At 42.3% G+C, this 22,585-nt stretch overlaps 1 protein-coding gene across 1 annotated transcript in view; it reads left to right on the top strand.

Annotated features, from left to right (window-relative positions):
* Positions 1 to 21,038, top strand: part of LOC120058282 (nuclear receptor subfamily 6 group A member 1-like) — a 30,430-nt gene extending 9,392 nt beyond the window's left edge. The window contains exons 2-9 of the mRNA XM_039006871.1: positions 12,146 to 12,376; positions 12,790 to 12,845; positions 15,186 to 15,355; positions 15,823 to 16,056; positions 16,314 to 16,568; positions 17,910 to 18,031; positions 18,180 to 18,332; positions 18,466 to 21,038. Of these exons, the coding sequence (XP_038862799.1) occupies positions 12,146 to 12,376; positions 12,790 to 12,845; positions 15,186 to 15,355; positions 15,823 to 16,056; positions 16,314 to 16,568; positions 17,910 to 18,031; positions 18,180 to 18,332; positions 18,466 to 18,605 (1,361 nt within the window). The 3' untranslated portion in view covers positions 18,606 to 21,038. The remainder of the gene's footprint in view (positions 1 to 12,145; positions 12,377 to 12,789; positions 12,846 to 15,185; positions 15,356 to 15,822; positions 16,057 to 16,313; positions 16,569 to 17,909; positions 18,032 to 18,179; positions 18,333 to 18,465) is intronic.
* Positions 21,039 to 22,585: the final 1,547 nt, after the last annotated feature.

Here is a 22,585-nt window from a genome sequence, read left to right as displayed (position 1 = left end):
AATTTCACAACAGCTACCTTATACACACAAGTGTAAAGGGATGAAGAATATGTACATAAAGATATATGAATGAGTGATGGTACAGAACAGCATAGGCAAGATGCAGTAGATGGTATCGAGTACTGTATATACATATGAGATGAGTAATGTCGGGTATGTAAACATTATATTAAGTGGCATTGTATAAAGTGGCTAGTGATACATGTATTACATAAAGATGGCAAGATGCAGTAGGTGGTATAGAGTACAGTATATACATATGAGATGCGTAATGTAGGGTATGTAAACATTATATTAAGTGACATTGTTTAAAGTGGCTAGTGATAAATGTTTTTACATGTATGGCAGCAGCCACTCAATGTTAGTGGTGGCTGTTTAACAGTCTGATGGCCTTGAGATAGAAGCTGTTTTTCAGTCTCTCGGTCCCTGTTTTGATGCACCTGTACTGACCTCGCCTTCTGGATGATAGCGGGGTGAACAGGCAGTGGCTCGGGTGGTTGTTGTCCTTGATGATCTTTATGGCCTTCCTGTGACATCGGGTGGTGTAGGTGTCCTGGAGGGCAGGTAGTTTGCCCCCGGTGATGCGTTGTGCAGACCTCACTACCCTCTGGAGAGCCTTACGGTTGTGGGTGGAGCAGTTGCCGTACCAGGCGGTGATACAGCCCGACAGGATGCTCTCGATTGTGAATCTGTAAACGTTTGTGACAAAGCGAAAACAGGTTTTTAGCCATTTTTGCAATACCTTATTTACATAAATATTCAGACCCTTTGCTATGAGACTCGAAATTGAGCTCAGGTGCATCCTGTATCCATTGACCATCCTTGAGATGTTTCTACAACTTGATTGGAATCCACCTGTGGTAAATTCAATTGATTGGACATGATTTGGAAAGGCACACACCTGTCTATATAAGGTCCCACAGTTGACAGTGCATGTCAGAAATTTAATTGTAGACCAGTTAGCCAAAAAAGCTTTGAAACAAGATAGAATTGATATTAATGTTCCACTGGGTAGAGGTGAGGCCAAATGTAAAATGAGAGCCATTTTGATAGATGTGTGGCAGAAGAGATGGGACGCTAAGCCTGAGGGCCAGCATTTATATGCCCTCCAAAGAAAGGTCGGTGGACCAAGATTCGAAGGTCAGATTAGGAAGAAATAGGTGGTGCTTGCTTGATTGCGCTTAGGACATTATACATTGAACTTGTTATTACATCTGGTTGGCAAGCATGGGAATGGTTTGTGTCTGGAGTGTATGGTCGATGACACGGTGGAGCATGTGTTGTTGTGTTGTTATATTGTTGTAAGTATGTTGAAGAGAGGGAAAAATTGAAGTGTAGGGTCATTGAGGTTGGACGGGGTTGGGGGAGTTTGGAAGCGATTTTGGGAGTGGGGGAGGGTCTATTAGAAGTTAGTAGAGCTCTTTTTTTCCAGAAGAACTGATTTAGGTAGGAGGATATGGAAATGTTGTAAACCATGATTGACCACACACGCCAGCACAGTAGGTGGCGGCATGCACCTTTAATGTTGGTTTGTGGAACTCCATAATATAATAGAAGAAGAAGCAGTGCATGTCGGAGCAAAAACCAAGCCATGAGATCGAGGGAATTGTCCCTAGAGCTCCGAGACAGGATTGTGTTGAGGCACAGATCTAGGGAAGGGTGCCAAAAAAATTATGCAGCATTGAAGGTCCCCAAGAACACAGTGGCCTCCATCTTTCTTAAATGGAAGAAGTTTGGAACCATCAAGACTCTTCCTAGAGGCAAACTGAGCAATCGGGGGAGAAGGGCCTTAGTCAGGGAGGTGACCAAGAACTTGATGGTCACTCTGGCAGAGCTCCAGAGTTCCTCTGTGGAAATGGGAGAACCTTCCAGAGGGACAACCATCTCTGCAGCACTCCACCAATCAGGCCTTTATGGTAGAGTGGCCAGACGGAAGCCACTCTTCAGTAAAAGACACATGACAGCCCGCTTGGAGTTTACCAAAAGGCACCTAAAGGACTATTAGACCATGAGAAAAAAGATTCTCTGGTCTAATGTAACCAAGATTGAACTCTTTGGCCTGAAAGCCAAGCGTCATGTCTGGAGGAAACCTGGTACCATCCTTACGGTGAAGTATGGTGGTGGCAGCATAATGCTGTGGGGATGTTTTTCAGCGTCAGGGACTTGGAGACTAGTCAGGATCGAGGTAGAGATGAACGGAGCAATGTCCAGAGAGATGCTTGATGAAAACCTACTCCAGAGTGCTCAGGACCTCAGACTGTGGCAAAGGTTCACCTTCCAACAGGACAACAACCCTAAGCACACAGCCAAGACAACTCAGGAGTGGCTTCGGGACAAGTCTGTGAATGTCCATGAGTGGCCCAGCCAGAGCCCAGACTTGAACCCTATAGAACATCTCTGGAGAGACCTGAAAATAGTTGTGCAGCAATGCTTCCCATCCAACCTGACAGAGTTTGAGAGGATCTGCAGAGAAGAATGGGAGAAACTCCTCATAAACAGGTGTGCCAAGCTTGTAGGGTCATACCCAAGAAGACTCGAGGCTGTAATCACTGCCAAAGGTGCTTCAACAAAGTACTGAGTAAAGGGTCTGAATACTTATGTAAATGTGATATTTCCATTTTTTTTGATCAATTATGTAATATAATAGAGAAATCATGCAGAAAGTAGCCTACACAATCGCAAAGCAAGGGAATATATTCACATGCGTGCCTCACACATGGCCTAATTTCAGCAGAATATCATAGGAAAACATGATTTTTTGCACTGTTGCCGTTTGGGAACTTTTTGGCAAAATTAGAGTATACACACTTCTCCAGGCACCACTACACCAGTGTATAGGGCCGATGGAAGACTGCAGTCACACACAGCATGATGTTAAAGCATAAACAGTCCATAAACTCTGACATAATAAGCCAGTAGGTCCTAATCATAAGAATACAAAACTCAACCATTAAGCATTTCCCAATCGAAATGTACAACTATTACTTCCCATTGCAAAAACCATTTCACGTTAAGCACACAAAGTTTGACCTAAAGTTTAAAGTGGAACTCACAGCATTTGAACTACTTTGCAGATTTGAAACAAACAGACAATCATAATATCAGTAAAAAATATACATTTCCCAGTTTATGCTACAAAACCAACTTAATAAGACGTTTTAAAAATAGGTTCTATTTGACTCAGCGTTCCATGACTTACACTAAGGCATTGTAGGCAGAATAGATGGATCCAGTTCAATGCATGATTAATATAATTCACCAATACATTTCTTGGTAATCTAAAAAATATTTCTATCAGGTTGCAAATCACAGCTGGCATGGTTTGCTGCCCCAATTCGGGATGCACTGTTTCAGTTTTAATGGCTCAATATTATAGACAAAAACAGATGAATGTGACTATCACTGGGAATGTCAATACAATCAAACTAGCAAGGGAAAGGATCACAAGTCAGTCATAATATGGCTAATAGGCTAGCAAATCTATTTATGTAGCAAGCTAAAAACACAGAGCCTAACATTAGCTTGATAGCTAGCTAGCTGCTAGGAGGATGTCATGTCATGCCATTGGAGGAGTGGGGGAGTGACTGACTTTTTCTCCTCATATCGTTTTTCGGTGGCTAGAGATGCAGGTGTCATTTGGTTAGCTAGCAAGAACTTCAACGACTGTTATCCAGTTAGCATATCTCATGCGTTTGCAAATTCACTACTCTACTCCGATTTCTGAGCACTCTCGTCTGAGTGTACCAGAGTGCAGAACCAGTGATGAATTTCTGAACGCGCAACACCTGCTGAATATGACCGGTGTCAGTAAACGTAGGGGAAAATAAGTTAGTTAAGAACGCTTATAGTTAGTCAAGAACGCTCTAGAGAATATGCTACGGCAAGTAAAATGGTCAGAGTGAGGTGTTCTCTCATTTATGTGTGGAAGTAGCTAGCTAGCAAACTAGCCAACTTTAGCCAGTTAACTTTGGTGCTTGGTTGGGGCAAGCATGCATGGGCAGGCAAGCTGCAGAAGGATGAGGAGACTACAATTCGCCATAGTTTATCAGTGTAATTCTGACGTCCAACTAACTGAAAACCTTTGAGTGGGTTTATTTAATGTTCCTTCGTTAGATTTTAGCTCATCTTGCTCTGGCTAGCATTAGTTGTCCCACCCATTAAGTCAAAATGTGACTGGTTGATTCCACTATCACTCCAAAATGTTACCCTAATACAGTTGAATGGCAGATCCCTTCATCTAGCTTCTGATGGCTGACCATCGAAATATTTAATATTTGATATTCTTCAAAGTAGCCACCCGTTGCCTTGATGACAGCATTGCACACTCTTTGCATTCTCTCAACCAGATTATTGAGGTAGTCACACTGTCGGTAATTTATTTGGAATTCAAGGTACACTTAACCAGCATGGCTACCACAGCATTCTGCAGTGATACGCCAACCCATCTGGTTTGCGCTTAGTGGGACTATAATTTGTTTTTCAACAGGACAATGACCCAACACACCTCCAGGCTGTGTAAGGGCTATTTGACCAAGAAGGAGAGTGATGGAGTGCTGCATCAGATGACCTGGCCTCCACAATCACCCGACCTCAACCCAATTGAGATGGTTTGGGATGAGTTGGACCGCAGAATGAAGGAAAAGCAGCCAACAAGTGCTCAGCATAAGTGGGAACTCCTTCAAGACTGTTGGAAAAGCATTCCAGGTGAAGCTGTTTGAGAGAAAGCCAAGAGTGTGCAGAGCAGTCATCAAGGCAAAGGGTTGCTACTTTGAAAAATCTAAAATATATTTTGATTTGTTTAACACTTTTTTGGTTACTACATGATTCCATATGTGTTATTTCATAGTGTTGATGTCTTCACTATTATTGTACAATGTAGAAAATTGTTTAAAACCATTTAAAAATACATGAATGAGTAGGTGTGTCCAAACTTTTGATTGGTACTGTATATGATGAGTTAGTCCAGGGACAGGGTCTTGACCACCTTTCACAAAGGCTTCCCATAACTGGACAAGCCTGTATGAGGGGAACGTTCAAGGCTATGTGATGTGCAGGTTGACCAAAGGCCGTCAGTGAGAGACTTAGCTCAGAGCAGCTAGGGTTAATCTATGGGTTCAGAAGGAGGTAGCATTAATCAGGCCCACTATAGCTGAGGTCTCACCAGGCTCCTTCAGGACTGGGTTATGGGACCAACAACCAACCACCCAGCACTCATTACAGTGTTGGTAGATACCAGTGAAAGCATTAGAGTCTTCTCTTAGTACTGTATGCTCACTGACTATGGACTCTATGCTAGTCATGGTGTAATAGCTGAGAATGGCGTTGAAGGCCAGAGTTGTGGTTGTTTCTCTCTGTATCTTTATGAAATGTCATAATGCAGTCTCCCATGTTGATCTCTAAACTTTCACATTTATAGGTTTACTGTTAATATTTTTCCAGTAGTTGTCATCTGTTTTTCAGGAGGAAACCAGTTCATGTTCCTTTATTTTGGGAATTCTGTTTGAAGCACACTCCCTATTTAGTAATGGATGATGTGAAAGGGGATAACAAACTTTTATTTATTTTTATTTATTTCACCATTATTTAACCAGGTAGGACAGTTGAGAACCAGTTCTCATTTACAACTGCGACCTGGCCAAGATAAAGCAAAGCAGTGCGACAAAAACAACAACACAGAGTTACACATGGGATAAACAAACGTACAGTCAATAACACAATAGAAAAAAGGAAAATATATATACAGTTTGTGCAAATGTAGTAAGATTAGGGAGGTAAGGCAATAAATAGGCCATAGTGGCGAAATAATTCCAATTTAGCATTAACACTGGAGTGATAGATGTGCAGATGATGATGTTCAAGTAGAGATATTGGGGTGCAAAGGAGCAAAAATAAATAACAATATGGGGATGAGGTACTTGGGTGGGCTATTTACAGATAGGCTGCGTACAGGTGCAGTGATCGGTAAGCTGCTCTGACAGCTGCTGCTTAAAGTTAGTCAGGGAGATATGAGTCTCCAGCTTCAGTGATTTTTGCAATTTGTTCCAGTCATTAGCAGCAGAGAACTGGAAGGAAAGGCGGCCAAAGAGGAGTTGGCTTTGGGAATGACCAGTGAAATATACCTGCTGGAGCGTGTGCTACGGGTGGGTGTTGCTATGGTGACCAGTGAGCTGAGATAAGGCGGGGCTTTACCTAGCATAGACATATAGATGACCTGGAGCCAGTGGGTTTGCCGACGAATATGAAGCGAGGGCCAGCCAACAAGAGCATGCAGGTCGCAGTGCTGAGTAGTATATAGGGCTTTGGTGACAAAATGAATGGCACTGTGATAGACTATCTAATTTGCTGAGTAGAGTGTTGGAGGCTATTTTGTAAATGACATCGCCGAAGTCGAGGATCGGTAGGATAGTCAGTTTTACAAGGGTATGTTTAGCAGCATGAGTGAATGAGGCTTTGTTGCGAAATAGGAAGCCGATTGGAGATGCTTAATGTGAGTCTGGAAGGAGAGTTTACAGTCTAACCAGACACCTAGGTATTTGTAGTTGTCGACATATTCTAAGTCAGAACCATCCAGAGTAGAGGTCGACCGATTAATCGGAATGGCCGATTAATTAGGGCCGATTTCAAGTTTCCATAACAATCGGAAATCTGTATTTTTGGACACCGATTTGGCTTTTTAAATTTTTTTACACCTTAATTTATCTAGGCAAGTCAGTAAGAACACATTCTTATTTTCAATGACGGCCTAGGAACGGTGGGTTAACTGCCTTGTTCAGGGGCAGAACGACAGATTTTTACCTTGTCAGCTCGGGGATTCAATCTTGCAACCTTACAGTTAACTAGTCCAACGCTCTAACCACCTGCCTCTCATTGCACTCCACGAGGAGCCTGCCTGTTACGCGAATGCAGTAAGAAGCCAAGGTAAGTTGCTAGCTAGCATTAAACTTATCTTATAAAAAACAATCAATCAATCATAATCACTAGTTAACTACACATGGTTGATGATATTACTAGTTTATCTAGCGTGTCCTGCGTTGCATATAATCGATGCAGTGCGCATTCGCGGAAAAAGGACTGTCGTTGCTCAAACGTGTACCTAACCATAAACATCAATGCCTTTCTTAAAATCAATACACAGAAGTATATATTTTTAAACCTGCATATTTAGCTAAAAGAAATCCAGGTTAGCAGGCAATATTAACCAGGTGAAATTGTGTCACTTCTCTTGCGTTCATTGCACCACGCAGTCAGGGTATATGCGATAATAATAAACGTTTTGTTTTTGAAATAATAGTTTCCGGATTCGACCATATTAATGACCAAAGGCTCGTATTTCTGTGTGTTATTATGTTATAATTAAGTCTATGATTTGATAGAGCAGTCTGACTGAGCGATGGTAGGCAGCAGCAGGCTCGTAAGCATTCATTCAAACAGCACTTTTGTGCGTTTTGCCTGCCGCTCTTCACTGTGCTTCAAGCATTGCGCTGTTTATGACTTCAAGCCAATCAACTCCCGAGATTAGGCTGGTGTAACCGATGTGTAATGGCTAGCTAGTTAGCGGGGTGCGCGTTAATAGCGTTTCAAACGTCACTCGCTCTGAGACTTGGAGTAGTTGTTCCCCTTGCTCTGCATGGGTAACGCTGCTTCGAGGGTGGCTGTTGTCGTTGTGTTCCTCGTTCGAGCCCAGGTAGGAGCGAGGAGAGGGACGGAAGCTATACTGTTACACTGGCAATACTAAAGTGCCTATAAGAACATCCAATAGTCAAAGGTATATGGAATACAAATGGTATAGAGAGAAATAGTCCTATGAATACTATATTAACTACAACCTAAAACCTCTTACCTTGGAATATTGAAGTCTCATATTAAAAGGAACCACCAGCTTTCATATGTTCTCATGTTCTGAGCAAGGAACTTAAACGTTAGCTTTTTTACATGGCACATATTGCACTTTTACTTTCTTCTCCAACACTTTGTTTTTGCATTATTTAAACCAAATTGAACATGTTTCATTATTTATTTGAGGCTAAATTGATGTTTATTGATGTATTATATTAAGTTAAAATAAGTGTTAATTCAGTATTGTTGTAATTGTCATTATTACAAATACATTTTTTTTTAAATCGGCCGATTAATCGCTATCGGCTTTTTTTTTGGTCCTCCAATAATCGGTATCGGTATCGGAATTGCAAAATCATGATCGGTCGACCTCTAGTCCGGAGTAGTGATGCTAGTCGGGCGGGCGGGTGCGGGCAGCGATCGGTTGAAAAGCATGCATTTAGTTTTACTAGCATTTAAGAGCAGTTGGAAGCCACGGAAGGAGTTTTGTATGGCATTGAAGCTTGTCTGGAGGTTTGTGAACACAGTGTCCAAAGAAGGGCCAGAAGTATACAGAATGGTGTCGTCTGCGTAGAGGTGGATCAGAGAATCACCAGCAGCAAGAGCGACGTCATTGACATATACAGAGAATAGAATCGGCCCGAGAATTGAACCCTGTGGCACCCCCATAGAGACTGCCAGGTTTGACACACTCTATCTGAGAAGTAGTTGGTGAACCAGGCGAGGCAGTCATTTGAGAAACCAAGGCTGTTGAGTCTGCCGATAAACCCCCATGTATTTGATAATTGACCAACAGAAATTGGGATGGGCTGTCTTGGTAACTGATATCATAGTTAGGAAGCTAAGCCAGTAAGGGTGGAGTTGTTGTGTGTTATCTTGTGAGCTCAGCCAGCCATGCTACAGATCAGAACATGGACACATTCCAACTGGAGGCAGCCTTTGCTCCGCTGGGCTATTCACTGTAACCATGGTATCAACCCATCTGTTCAGAGCTTTTATGAGGGGGGATGGTACGGGGGTGTGTTGTGTGTTGGTGGATGGGTGTTGGTGGATAGTGGATAGGGTAGCACTAGCCCATTCATAGACGCTAACTACCTTCAGCGCCTATTGACAATAGTATCTTCTGGCCGGGGGAGTTTTGTTAAGAGCCCCAATGCTTGCTCTAAACGTTAACATGCATCGCTTGTGATACGGTTTTGGAAACATAAGGAACATATCTTTCAAATCAGTGAGAAATAATTTTCTAAAAACAAAACGTTAAATTACTACACACCTTTATATGGTTAGAGTTCCCACACAGCCATATTTCCATGTTTCAGTGCTTGTTTACGGAAAACAGAGTTAACTACCTGTGCTTATTAGATATGTGTGTAAACGGAAGACTGACACCACAAACGTGTTGTCACTGAAAAATACTGTCGGCTGCAACTGTTAAAACAGTGTACAGTAAGTGTATATTTTGCATTTGTGAAATTATTTTGATGTGATATGAAAGTTAAGAGGTTTTATTTTTCTAGAACCCTACCGCAACTGAGAATCGAGTCACGTTGAGATGGAGAATTGGGTTGTTTTGGCTGCCAGAGCCAATTCGCCTTTAACCAGAACGTGTAAATTCCTTGGACTATACAGAGTAACATTAGTCTCCTTTAGTCCATTATTGGGCTAGGGTAGCACTAACACTGTGGACAGCAGAGAGTAGGGAATTTAGGTTCATTTATTCTCTGCCAGCATGGTGAATTTTGTCATCTAGCCTAGAGGTAGATGGGGATTTTTCCAGTTAAGATTTTAAACAGCTTTTTTGGTGTCCTCGAAGTGTGCTGGTCTGGAGATTGTGCAGTTTCTATGGTGATTAGCAAAGTAACTAAGAATGTCAGGAGTTCCCAGAGGATTGTAAGTCATACATTTCAAGCTAGAATCCTTAGTTGCGACATCCATTTTTGGACAGTTGTTGGTGGTAACACAAATTAATAATATGTACCCATTGATTCTTGAAGAATATAACTTCTAAATGCCTCATGAGCTTAGTTCAACTGTCGTTCCCCATAAGAACCCAAAATATAAGATGTAAACAACGTAAATGTAATCAAACACTGTATATAGTCTCAAAACTATAATTTTGATATCATCAGCTCGGTCTATGAATTTGAGAGTGGTTATATTTCTCCATCCCCATCCCTTAGCTATTTAGTGAAACAGGAGTGGGGACGCCTCTGTTTTGATACAAAGCTGAGGGATGGGCCTGGGGAAATGTAACCATTCAAATTCATAGACAGGGCTATGGATGCAAGGACTGGCCATACATGATATCAAAGTTATAGTTTTAAATATGTTTTGAGCCTATAACGTGTTTGTTTATATTTACATTGTTTACTAACATTGGAGTAAAACAAGCTAATATTCTGGGTTCTGATGGGGTACAGCAGTTAAACTAAGCTCATTAGGCATTTCTAAGTTATATTATTAAAGAATCAATGGATATATAGGTCCAAAAATAGATCTAGCAACTAAGGATTCTAGATTTAAGTATATCTCTCTACGATCCAAACTCCAACACACACACCCACTGGAACATATGCACACACAGACACCTACAAGCAAGAATGCATGCATGTATGCACATACACACCTATTGTCACTATATAGGGATGAATGTGAAGCTAAAGCTATTTAGCATGAATGGTATTGGTATTTGGCACTAGGGGCTACTGTAGTAAGCTACACTATATATACAGAAGTATGTGGACACCCCTTTAAATGAGTGGATTCGGCTATTTCAGCCACACCCGTTGCTGACTGACGATTCTGTGCTTCCAACTTTGTGGCAACAGTTTGGCGAAGGCCCTTTCTTGTTTCAGCATGACAACACCTCCGTGCACAAAGCGAGGTCCATACAGAAATGGTTTGTCGAGATCGGTGTGGAAGAACTTGGTTGGCCAGCACAGTGCCCTGACCTCATCCCCATTGAACACCTTTGGGATGAATTGGAACGCCGACTGCAAGCCAGGCCTAATCGCCCAACATCAGTGTCTGACCTCACTAATGCTCATGTGACTGAATGGAAGCGAGTCCCTGCAGCAATGTTCCAACATCTAGTGGAAAGCCTTCCTAGAAGAGTGGAGGCTGTTATAGCAGCAAAGGGGGGACCAACTCCATATTAGTGCCCATGGTTTTGGAATGAGATGTTTGACGAGCAGGTGTCCACATACTTTTGGTCATGTATTGTAGGTATATTGTCTTTATTCTGTTTTCACATCTGGGTCTCTCATGGCCACCACATGTTGTTAAGTTGCTAACACTGTGTAATTTAACCTATTATTTTTGAATGTGCTTCATTTGGGACATCCTGTTCCACTACTTCCTCGAAGGCAGCCCCTCCCTCTAGCCTCTACCCAAGCCCCCAAATATCCCCCAACATGTGTTCCAAATTACTGCCCTCACTTGGCCCTGTCTTTACAACATTTCCCATTTTGAAACGCTCAGCAAAAGAATCTGCTCCATGTATCCTTCGAGGAAACAAGTTGAAGGCTGAAACATGAAGGCTCTGTTAATGGTATGCACTGTGTTTGTCTTCTAAGACAGCTGTGATATGAAACTACCAGTTGGAGAATCAATAAACAGTTGGTCTGATATATTTAAACACAAATAAATTCCATTTTCAAATTCCAGCATGTTCAATGATATGTAGACCTTATGTGGGCTTGCATTTCAATGTAATTTATATTTATTGAAATTGGAATTAATCTAGTCAGGTTTCACTGAGTGGTGTTAGACTATAGACACTCTGAAGAGTTTACGTGATGCTGTCACTGTGTCCATCTCAGAGAAAGGGGAGCCTGTAAACTAATCACCAGGCAGGCCAGCATGTGTCACTTTAGCCTGGTCCTTTCTCTTCTCAGACATACTAAATAAAACATTCAAGATGTCTGCACTCTCTGTGCTCAACCTTCCTCACATTCAACTGGTTACACTTAGGGTTGGCGACCCTAAGTTACAGTATGATGGTAAGAGCTGTATTACACATCTTACATTTACATTCTAGTCATTTAGCAGACGCCCGACCTCACTAATGCTCTTGTGGCTGAATGGAAGCAAGTCCCTGCAGCAATGTTCCAACATCAAGTGGAAAGCCTTCCTAGAAGAGTGGAGGCTGTTATAGCAGCAAAGGGGGGACCAACTCCATGTTAATGCCCATGATTTTGGAATGAGATGTTCGACGAGCAGGTGTCCACATACTTTTGGTCATGTAGTGAATGTGTCAGATATCTGTTCTGTCTTCTGCTCTAACCAGTCATTCTGTCTCTTTTGTCAGATGATGCAGCTGACCCACGTGTTTGCCTTATCTGTGGAGACCGCGCCACAGGACTGCACTATGGCATCATCTCCTGTGAGGGCTGCAAGGGCTTCTTCAAGCGCAGCATCTGCAACAAGCGTGTGTACCGATGCAGCCGAGACAAAAACTGCGAAATGTCGCGCAAGCAACGCAACCGCTGCCAATACTGCCGTCTGCTCAAGTGTCTACAGATGGGAATGAACCGTAAAGGTAAGGGGAGACCAAAGAGCAGATGAGAGCCACACATTAGAATTTACTGTACTAGAACCATAGATTGTTCTAGAACCACAGATTAAATTAGAAGAGCTCCAAGAACTTTCAGCTCTCAATCAGACCCCCCAGCTCTGTAGTTATGTAGCTAGTGCCCTCTGCTGGATTGACTGGGTAAGTGAATGTTCTCGTTTCACTGTACAATTTCTTGATTTTGTCCTGTGGCACAATCATAGCAGCCACCACCAGGTAGAGCCATAGTACAAACATGCCATCACAACCCCCTAGGAATTGGACTTTGTGTTATGAAACCCAAACATACTATTTTAATTGTACTTTGTGTTGTGTATGCCCTGCTCCTCTTCCCCATATATCTTGTTGGGGTGCTTATGGCTGTTCTTTGTGTTTTCCAGCAATCAGGGAAGATGGGATGCCAGGAGGGAGAAACAAAAGTATTGGGCCTGTCCAGGTAAATATTCACTGTGCACTCTACTACAGCTAACTATTAGATTCCAACAGTGCCTTTGATATTTCAGAATTTTTCAGAATTTGAATCCGTTCCATTTCAGTTGAATTATCTTAGAACCCATTGTTGACAGTGATTTTTTTAATGTTCATATTCACTTATAATTTCATTAGCTGGCTTTGAATGTGGTAATTGGGCAAATCAGCATCCCTTATTGCTTGCAGCACCAGTCATTATTTACAATGTTCCATCTATGCCATTAATATTAGATGGAGAATTAGCCATGCTTTTCAATAGTAATTTAGGCATAGCCAAGATAGATAGAGTAATTGCCTTTAAGACTAAATGATATTGCTTTGAAATGCATGCATGTAAAGTAGTGAGTGTGTGAAAGAATGCGTATTGGTGTGGATTGATCATCAAATCTCATATCAGGGGAAATGCCTTGAAGGAGATATGAAGGAAAGTATGAGGAGCGGGGTTTTAAAAGAAAATACTACATTTCAATTCACATTTCATCCTTGCCTTACAGTTCGTTACATTTCTGGTAACGCAACATTTTTGTTCCGCAGCTCAAATTCACCGTAAGAGTCACAGTAGCCACTATCCAGTAAGCACAAACTATTCAACAGTGACATATACTTTTCTTCTTTAACATGTTACACTATTGAATAATGCAACCAAACCATATGACAGTCTTGAATAAGGCAACAATATGCAGACAATTAAAGGGTTCATTTTCTCGTTGCTAGGCTACACTCATTACATTTTAGCTTCAAGACATAAGCACAGAGTTGCTGTGTCTTCATCAAGTCACGTTAGCCTATCAGAAATGAACAATTAACCCTCTCATACGAATATAAAAGTACAGTAGGCCTATCTTACAACATTACAACAAACCAGGTTTAATTTTTTATCCTGTTTTTATAGCTTAAGCTATGTATTTATAGCCTAAAATAAGCCCATTTATTTGTGTTCTGAGAAAATGTGAATGTGATCAAATTTGTTTATTTTCAGACTTCGGGTGGCAAGGCTACTTAGGCCTTTATAATTCAAAATTATTGACTGGAATTAATCAATCCACACAATAGTGATGACATACCTTTTTAATACGCTACAACTATGGTCCGGAGTTGGTTAGGTTAGCCTACTACCAGATCAGGAAAAACTCTGGGCCCCGGGAAAACATGTTCCCCCTACTCTGGGACCTGTGGTTCCACCTCTGAAATCACCACACAATGTTACAAATGAAAAACACAAAACAGATCCTATTTGTATGATCTACATTTGACATGTTTTTGGTGGTGGGGATGGGCTTCCATAGTTTTACATGGCTCAGTGCAGACGGAAGCTACTGCGACAATTTCAGAATGTAGCAGGATGTTACTGCAATTTCAGGTAAAAACTCAATGAAACAAGTTTGAAACATTAGGAAAATGTCTATACATTTCAGCTGTTTCAAAAACATTGCTCTACTATTACCATTTATGCTGTAGGAGTGTTGGCTCAACGAGACAATTCTGTTTACACTGCCCTGCTTTAAGGAGGGCAACTGTTGGGCGAGTGTTGTGAGCTACCTCCAGAGGTAGCGGTTGAGACGTAGCAAGTACACAAGTTTACATTTGAGTAATAGGAGTAGCCGATGGTATTTTTAAAGAATGTGTAGTAAGTGTGAAGAGGCTCTAAGTCTTGATATGCTAATGCTCTGCAAATGGCTTTGTAGATTATGTTCTCTGTATAGTGTTTATGAAGTGGTAAGGACAGCCATGGTCCTCTATTGTTGGTACTTTATCCTTGTGTGTGTGTGTTTTTGGTTTTACTATGCTACGAGAAGTCCTCACAAGGATAGTAAATCAAGGAATATTCGGAGGAACATTCGAAGTGGGGACATTTTGCCACTCCCCACAAGGGGAAATGCTATTTCAGGCTTAGGGGTTAGGGTTACAATTAGGGTTAGGGTTTGGGGTTAGGGTTAAGGTTAGGGTTAGGTTAAGGGTTAGGGGTTAGGGAAAATAGGATATTGAATGGGAATCAAATCAATCAATTGTTTGGCCCCCACAAGAATAGTCAAACAAACATGTGTGTGTTTGTGGTGTGTGTGTGTGTGTGTGTGTGTGTATGTGTGTGTGTGTGTGTGTGTGTGTGTGTGTGTCTGTGTTTCTTTGTGCCTCTGTGGAAAACGTTTTCCTAGGATAATTATACCCTGGATAACAGTGTTATGTTAATCAATTCAGATGTCACTTACTCTCACTCTCAATCTACCCCTCTCTCTCTGCTCTTTCTCTCTCCTTCTCTTGCTCTCTCTGTTCTGCCTCTCTCTCACTCTCATTCTCTCTCTCTCAGATCACAGATGAAGAGATTGAGCGGATCATGTCGGGACAGGAGTTCAAGGAGGAAGCCAGTCTGCCGGAGCACACCTGGAGCAACAACGGTGACAGTAGTGACCACAGTTCTCCTAGCAACGGCGCCTCCGAGGGCAACCAGCCATCACCTGCTTCCACTCTATCATCCAAGTGAGTTAGCAACTCGTCTACATGAGGGAGCATCGTAAACATTGTCAGCAGTTAGTCCATGTATGAGATAATTAACTGCCCCTGACATTGTAACACCTCATTGCCTCGTTTTTGCCTCGTTTTTGCCAAGTTTGCTACCGAAAGAATGCCTGAATGCAATCTTTCGAGATTTAGCAGCGATATCTGTAGATATCAGCCCATTATCTGCTGTTCTTGGAGACATGCATAGTGTCTATCTGCAAGCAGCAAGGCCAAACATACTGGTATTTACATCTCTCTGTGTAACCATCAATTTATCTAAATCAACCATGTACTCTGATTATGTTAGATGAGCATAGAAACAGTTACTCATAAAATCTCAACAACAGAGGCACACTTATGAGATACCAAAACATAATTCATGGCATTTAGTGTAAGTACAGTATTTATTTGAATGAGTATCTGACCATTGTGTTTTCTCTGTCCAGTCGTTCTTTAGAGATGGGTGGTGGCTACACGGCTGCTGTCAGGGACCAGTACATCAACGCCCCCATGAACACCCCCTACCAGCTGCTACCTCACCTCTTTAGCTACGCTGCCCAGTCAGGCCTGCTGGCCCCCCAGCCCCGCAGCCTCTACCCCCAGTCACACCCCCTGGTGATGCAGCTTGTGGCTGCAGAGGACCTGACTCCACTGGCCACCCCCATGCTGATAGAGGACGGGTGAGTAGGCCTGCTTAACCTGACATTTCTGCTGAGCAATGGAAGTGTGGCATGTATTTCACATAACAATTTTAGCAGACATCTATTCGGAAATGTGTTCTGGAAATGTGTGTTCCATTTTACAATATGAATTTTCTGACCATGTGACCAGGTCAGCCAAAGCTCCTGGCCCAATACAATAATATGAACAGCATGCTGTTATGAATCCTGTTGATATTCACATCCGCGTCTCTCTGTCTCCCTGTTATGGGTGTCAGGTACAAGGTGACTCAGGTGGAGTTGTTTGCGCTGCTGTGTCGTCTGGCCGACGAGCTGCTGTTTCGTCAGATCTCGTGGATCAAGAAGCTGCCGTTCTTCTGTGAGCTGTCTATCGAGGACTACACCTGTTTACTCAGCTCCACCTGGCAGGAGCTGATCCTGCTGTCCTGCCTCACCATCTACAGTGCACAGATCTTTGGAGACCTGGCCGACGTCACCGCCAAGTACACTCCCTCTGATGAGGAGCTGCAGGGGCAAGTACTGCCAGGCAGTAGGATCACTGTCAGTATTAAACAATGATACTGGGGGTGACCATACCCGCCGGCCATGCGTTCATAGGTTTATTTTGCTATCAATGTATGGAAAGAGACCATTTATCTGAGAGCCCCTACTCTTATTTGGTGTTGGTGTTCATGCATCAGAGGTTACAATGCAATATTGTTCGCTCACCTAGGCTTATTTTATTGTAATATTTTTGGAGGTGTGGTAGTTGAACAGGGCTCTGAAGAGAGGGGATCATGTCAAAAGTTGAGTTGTGTTTCCTTCTGCAACAACAAACTCCTATAGTGACCATCATTCCACACTGTCAGTTCACTATCTTTAAAGGCTATGATGTCTCTACCATTACACATGGGTATATTGGCATTGGACGTGTGCCAAATGAACTGGCCCGTGAAGCAGACAACTCCTCAGGACTGTGGCTAGCACAGTCTGGGCCATTATGAAATACAGGTCCGTCCTAGATTGGCCATAATACTGTGGGGGCTTAGTCGTGTGTAAATCAGACCAGAGTTATCTGACCTTATGGCACACTTGCTCCTAATTTTCTATTGAATTTACGGCTGGGTTGTGTTGCAATAGCCCATTTTTCTGCAGTTTTCCCATTCAAGGAGAAGGTGTCTGACTAACTATGGAAGTGCTAAACGCTGTGTAGGCACATGTGCTAAAGATATTAGTTAAAGAGACCCAGATCTAAGGGGAGCTGTAGTGTAGAGACAGGCATGGAGATTGATGAGATCAGTTTTTCATTTTGACATGTTTTAGTATCTGCTCCTTAAAGCTACGGCCACAATTTTCACTGGGGATGGGGGGACATGCCCCCCCCCCCACACATTTTTGTCCCCCCCTGTTTTATCATTGGAATGTGATACAAAACGAGGCAACAGTTGGCTTTAGGACCATGCGGACGTCTCTGAGCGGTCAGGTAGGCTGTTTGGAGTGTTTATCTGACTGGAGAAAAAACAACAACATTATGTCCCCCCGCTTCTAGAACCAAAGTTGCACCCCTGCTTAAAGCTAAAGGAAATGTTTAGTTAGTGAGATGAATGTCCCTAATCACTTGTAGGGGATCAGACATAATCCACTTCTCCCCCTTTAATTTCCCCTCATCTTCTTATTATGAATCAACTCTCACATTATCATGATTCTACTCTCTTTTGACTTTTTCTTCCTTGAAGTCATCCACTTCTGCAGCGTGTGCGAGTGTGTATGAGAGCTGGAAGTCTTGTTGATTTTGTGTTTTTTGTGTATGTTTTGTTTGTGTGTGTGTCACATTTCACAATCTCACCATGTTTTTGTATGCGTCCCCCCCCAAGGTTCAGTGAGGATAGCATGGAGTTGATGGAGAGGCTGATCTATCTGTTCCGCAAGTTCCACCAGTTGAAGGTCAGCAACGAGGAGTACGCCTGCATGAAAGCCATCAACTTCTTGAACCAAGGTAACACACACACATGCACTGCCAGCCAGACACAGCACTGTTCCAACAGGACTTCAAAAAGTGCTCTGCTGCTTGATGAAATATAAAGGATGAAAACCTCACACACACTGTACATAAAGCTGTCCTCAATGTGTTCTTGTTTGTACAGATATCCGCGGTCTGACTAACGTCTCCCAGTTGGAGCAACTGAACAAGCGCTACTGGTACGTGTGTCAGGACTACACTGAGTACAAGTACCCTCACCAGCCCAAACGCTTCCCTGAGATCATGATGTGTCTGCCAGAGATCCGTTTCATGGCAGGTAAGTTGGGGCATGGGGATTGGCATGGAGGGCCTTGTATTTTATGACATGCTAATATAAAGGTCCATAGCAAGGTAGGCGATAGGATAATTGTTCTGTACTCACACCCTGTAAAAAACGTGTTTCTTTCCAGGGAAGCTGGTGAACGTTCCTCTGAAACAGCTCCCCCTCTTGTTTAAAGCAGTTTTGCACTCCTGCAAATCCAGCTTCATCAGCAACAGGACAGGAAGTTCTCCCTGTACGACTACTATTGGTACCTCCCCCGGGAACTGAGCCCCGCACCCCGGCCCCAGGACCGCTCCTTGACATGAATCTTGCCTGGGGGGTGGGGCAAGGGACTGGTCCCTCTTCCTGTGAATGTGACAAGCAATTTTTGTTCTCTATATATTTATTACACGACAGAGCTGAATGTATGCTGATTTACGCTGTGCACATGCTTCTGTACAAACTAAATGCACATAGATGCATTGGTCTTTGGAGTTTACAAATATGTATCCGATTGCTCAACGTGTCGGTGTTGCCATTGTTAGAACTAGATTTTTAAGATTTATTTTATTCGGAATGGGGACGGGTATAAATGAGTTGACAAGTGTTTTGAGACTACCTCAGGAAGATGATGTTGCTATTTTCAGGTACCTTTTTCTCGCTGTTTTGAAATGAAGAGGTTGCCCAGTCTAAATCAAATCCCTGTAAATGCTATAAACTCCTGAATCATAGATGATAAGTCGGCCTTTATCATGACGTTGACCAAAGGCATTGCTGCATATTCAATTGAACCAAAGATAGAAAAGCATTCAACCCCGCAAACAACAAATGAATGTCCTGAATTCCCCACTAGTACTGGTGTATTTTCTCACTTCTTGTAGTATTTTTGTACACTCTTTCATACAATCCACAAACAGACATCCTGCAGGGATGGCCTGGTCAATGTAACATTCCTTGTCTTTCAGTGAGATGAAATTTTGTTGGATTGTGGGATCTTCATAGAAAACAAGCATACGGGTATTTTCTACAATCATAGACTGCAGAGCAAATTTAGTTGCAGGGGTAGGGGAAATTTGTTATTAGCTTGAATGAGATTTTGTTTTGACCAAAGTGATATGCAAAGTTTTTTAAGCAGCACCCATAGATTGGTGATTAGTCGATAGCTCAGTGTAATGATTTCTTATCAATGAAGGACCAGGATAAGAAATGAATCAATCTGTGTAAGAGCCAGAGGGGAGACCCTCAGACAGACCGTGTAGCTTGTTCTTATCCTAACCCCTAGGCTGAGACACCACAAACAAGGGTTCCACTCTCTTCTCTCCTAGTCCATGTTGCACACATCTATTCCTCCAGACATACAACCCATCTTGGCTTTCAGCCCTCCACTGGTACTTCCTTGCCCAAACCTGAGCCTCTGCACATGCTCACTGGGTTGGTGGTCCGATCCGCACAGTTAGGCTACAAGGAAATGCTGGCTTGTTCATTTGTACTACTACATTTGTAGACAGTGTTGGGTTTAGAATGCTCAGGTGACTACATTTTGGCTGCAACAGAGGAGAGATGGAAGAGACATTAGGTGCATTAGGGTCTATTAATCTGGTCTGGGTTGACAGACTAGAGGTTACTTCTGGCTTGCACACATTGTTTAAAAAAGCTATATAAAGAAATAGGTTCTTTATTTATGAAGTATGAGATGATCATTTCAACCAGCCGTTAGCCGTTTCATAACAACCATTGTTTAAAACTTTGAAGCAATGCAGTCCTTGCAATGACTCTCTTTTATGCATGCTGTGGTGAGGCAGGAGACATTCTTTGACCATTACAATGGCAAAGTGCCCACCCCGTATTCTCCTCTCTCTCAGGTCCTTGTGGACCGGTATTTAAACAGGGTAAAGTGAGTGTTATGTATTGCATTCATGAGTTACTCAGTGATCACTATGCTGATGTACTTGTAGGATTCTTAATTGTAGAATTCTGGACATTGTAGGTCCTTTTAGAAAGTGTTTTATTTTTCTGTTTTTTCTGTTTTATGAAAGTGGCTGTTGTTTAAGGGCATGTTTTAAGACTTTAACTGTTGCTCCCAGTTCAGTGTTTAGCTTATTTGTCTGAAGATGGTCGGAGACAGGACTTAACATCAGTAAGGTCAGAGAGGTCCCTTTTCCACTCTGAGTATAACCAAGCTAACCTCAATCAACAGGTGGGCTTACGATTGCTGCCTCCATCACTGGGTCTAGACTAGTCTGTCTATATCTTCGTAGCCTTAACACTGTACTACACTGTACCATCTAATGTCCTGAACCACGCTTTGAATACTTTCACCAATGCAGTGTTCTTTGTTTCAGTAGTTTCAATTAGCCACCTTTCCATGTTTTGTTGTGATACATTTCATGTATTTAGTTTTTTGGAGTGAAAAAGACCCCTATCATTTGTTTTATTTTTAATTCTTTCTGATGGATGTTGGATGTGATTCTATCACCTTGACGTCGCAGTTCCAAAGGAAATAATGTTTATGGTATTGATTTTACAATTCTAAAGTGTTTACGAATTGATAACTTTTACTATTACCAAAAAAACTGATTTGATGAATAGAATGATATATGCAGAGAGTGAATTAACCAATGGCAGGCACCTGTGAAACCGGTAAATATACAGTGCATTCGGAAAGTATTCAGACATCTTGACTTTTTCAAAATGTTGTTACTTTACAGCCTTATTCTAAAATGGATTCGAATGTTTTTTTTACTCATCAATCTACACACAATACCCCATAATGACAAAGCAAATTTATTAAAAAGAAAAAACAGATATCACATTTAAGTAATTATTCAGACCCTTTACTCAGTCCTTTACTCAGTACTTTGTTGAAGCGCCTTCGGCAGTGATTACAGCCTCGAGTCTGTATTTGAGATGTCAGATCGGGTTCAAGTCCGGACATTCAGAGACTTGTCCTGAAGCCACTCCTGCGTTGTCTTGGCTGTGTCCTTAGGTTTGTTGTCCTGTTGGAAGGTGAACCTTCGCCCCAGTCTGAGGTCCTGACCACTCTTTAGCAGGTTTTCATCAAGGATCTCTCTGTACTTTGATCCGTTCATCTTTCCCTCGATCCTGACTAATCTCCCAGTCACTGCCGCTGAAAAACATCCCCACAGCATGATGCTGCCACTACCATGCTTCCCCGTAGGGATGGTGACCGGTTTTCTCCAGACGTGAGGCTTGGCATTCAGACCAAAGAGTTCAATCTTAGTTTCATCAGACCAGAAAATCTTGTTTCTAATGGTCTTAGAGTCCTTTAGGTACCTTTTGGCAAACTCCAAGTGGGCTGTCATGTGCCTTTTACTGAGGAGTGACTTCCGTCTGGCTACTCTACCATAAAGGCCTGATTGGTGGAGTGCTGCAGAGATGGATGTCCTTCTGGAAGTTTATCCCATTTCCATAGAGGAACTCTGGAGCTCTGTCAGAGTGACCATCGGGTTCTTGGGCACCTCCATGACCAAGACATTTATCCCCCGATTGCTCAGTTTGCGGACAGCTCTAGGAAGAGTTTTGGTGGTTCCAAACTTGTTCCATTTAATAATGATGGAGGCCACTGTGTTCCTGAGGACCTTCAATGCTGCAGAAATGTTTTGGTACCCTTCCCCAGATCTGTGCCTCAACACAATCCTGTCTTGGAGCTCTACGGACAATTCCTTCGACCTCATGGTTTGGATTTTGCTCTGACATGCACTGTCAGCTGTGGGACATTATATGTGTACCTTTCCAAATCAATTGAATTTGGAATCAATTGAATTTACTACAGGTGGACACCAATCAAGTTGTAGAAACATCTCAAGGATGACCAAGGGATGACCAAGGATGACCAATGGAAACAGGATGCATCTGAGCTCAATTTCAGGTCTCATAGCAAAGGGTCTGAATTCTTATGTACATTTTTTTTGCTTTGTTATTATGGGGTATTGTGTGTAGAATGATGAGATTTTTTTTATTTAATCCATTTTAGAATAAGGCCGTAATATAACAAAATGCGAAAATAGTCAAGGTGTCTGAATACTTTCTGAATGCACTGTATATGCATATTTATGCATGATCTTTCCATATGCAAAGCCTTTATTGTATTCCCCAGTATCCTTTGGAACAGAAGTGATAAGGTTTCACCTCAGATATTAGAAGGGAGTCACACATTGTGGCTTTCTACTTTTCTTTGAGTTTACCATCAGTAAACAAAGCCCGAGAACATTTAAATGTTCCAGTCATGGTGGGGAGCAGCCAGCCAC

Source organism: Salvelinus namaycush, chromosome 1 (genome assembly GCF_016432855.1).
Source record: "Salvelinus namaycush isolate Seneca chromosome 1, SaNama_1.0, whole genome shotgun sequence".
NCBI lineage: Eukaryota > Metazoa > Chordata > Actinopteri > Salmoniformes > Salmonidae > Salvelinus > Salvelinus namaycush.
The sequence above is the reverse complement of the archived record's forward strand: the minus strand, read 5'-3'. Positions and strand labels throughout refer to the sequence as shown.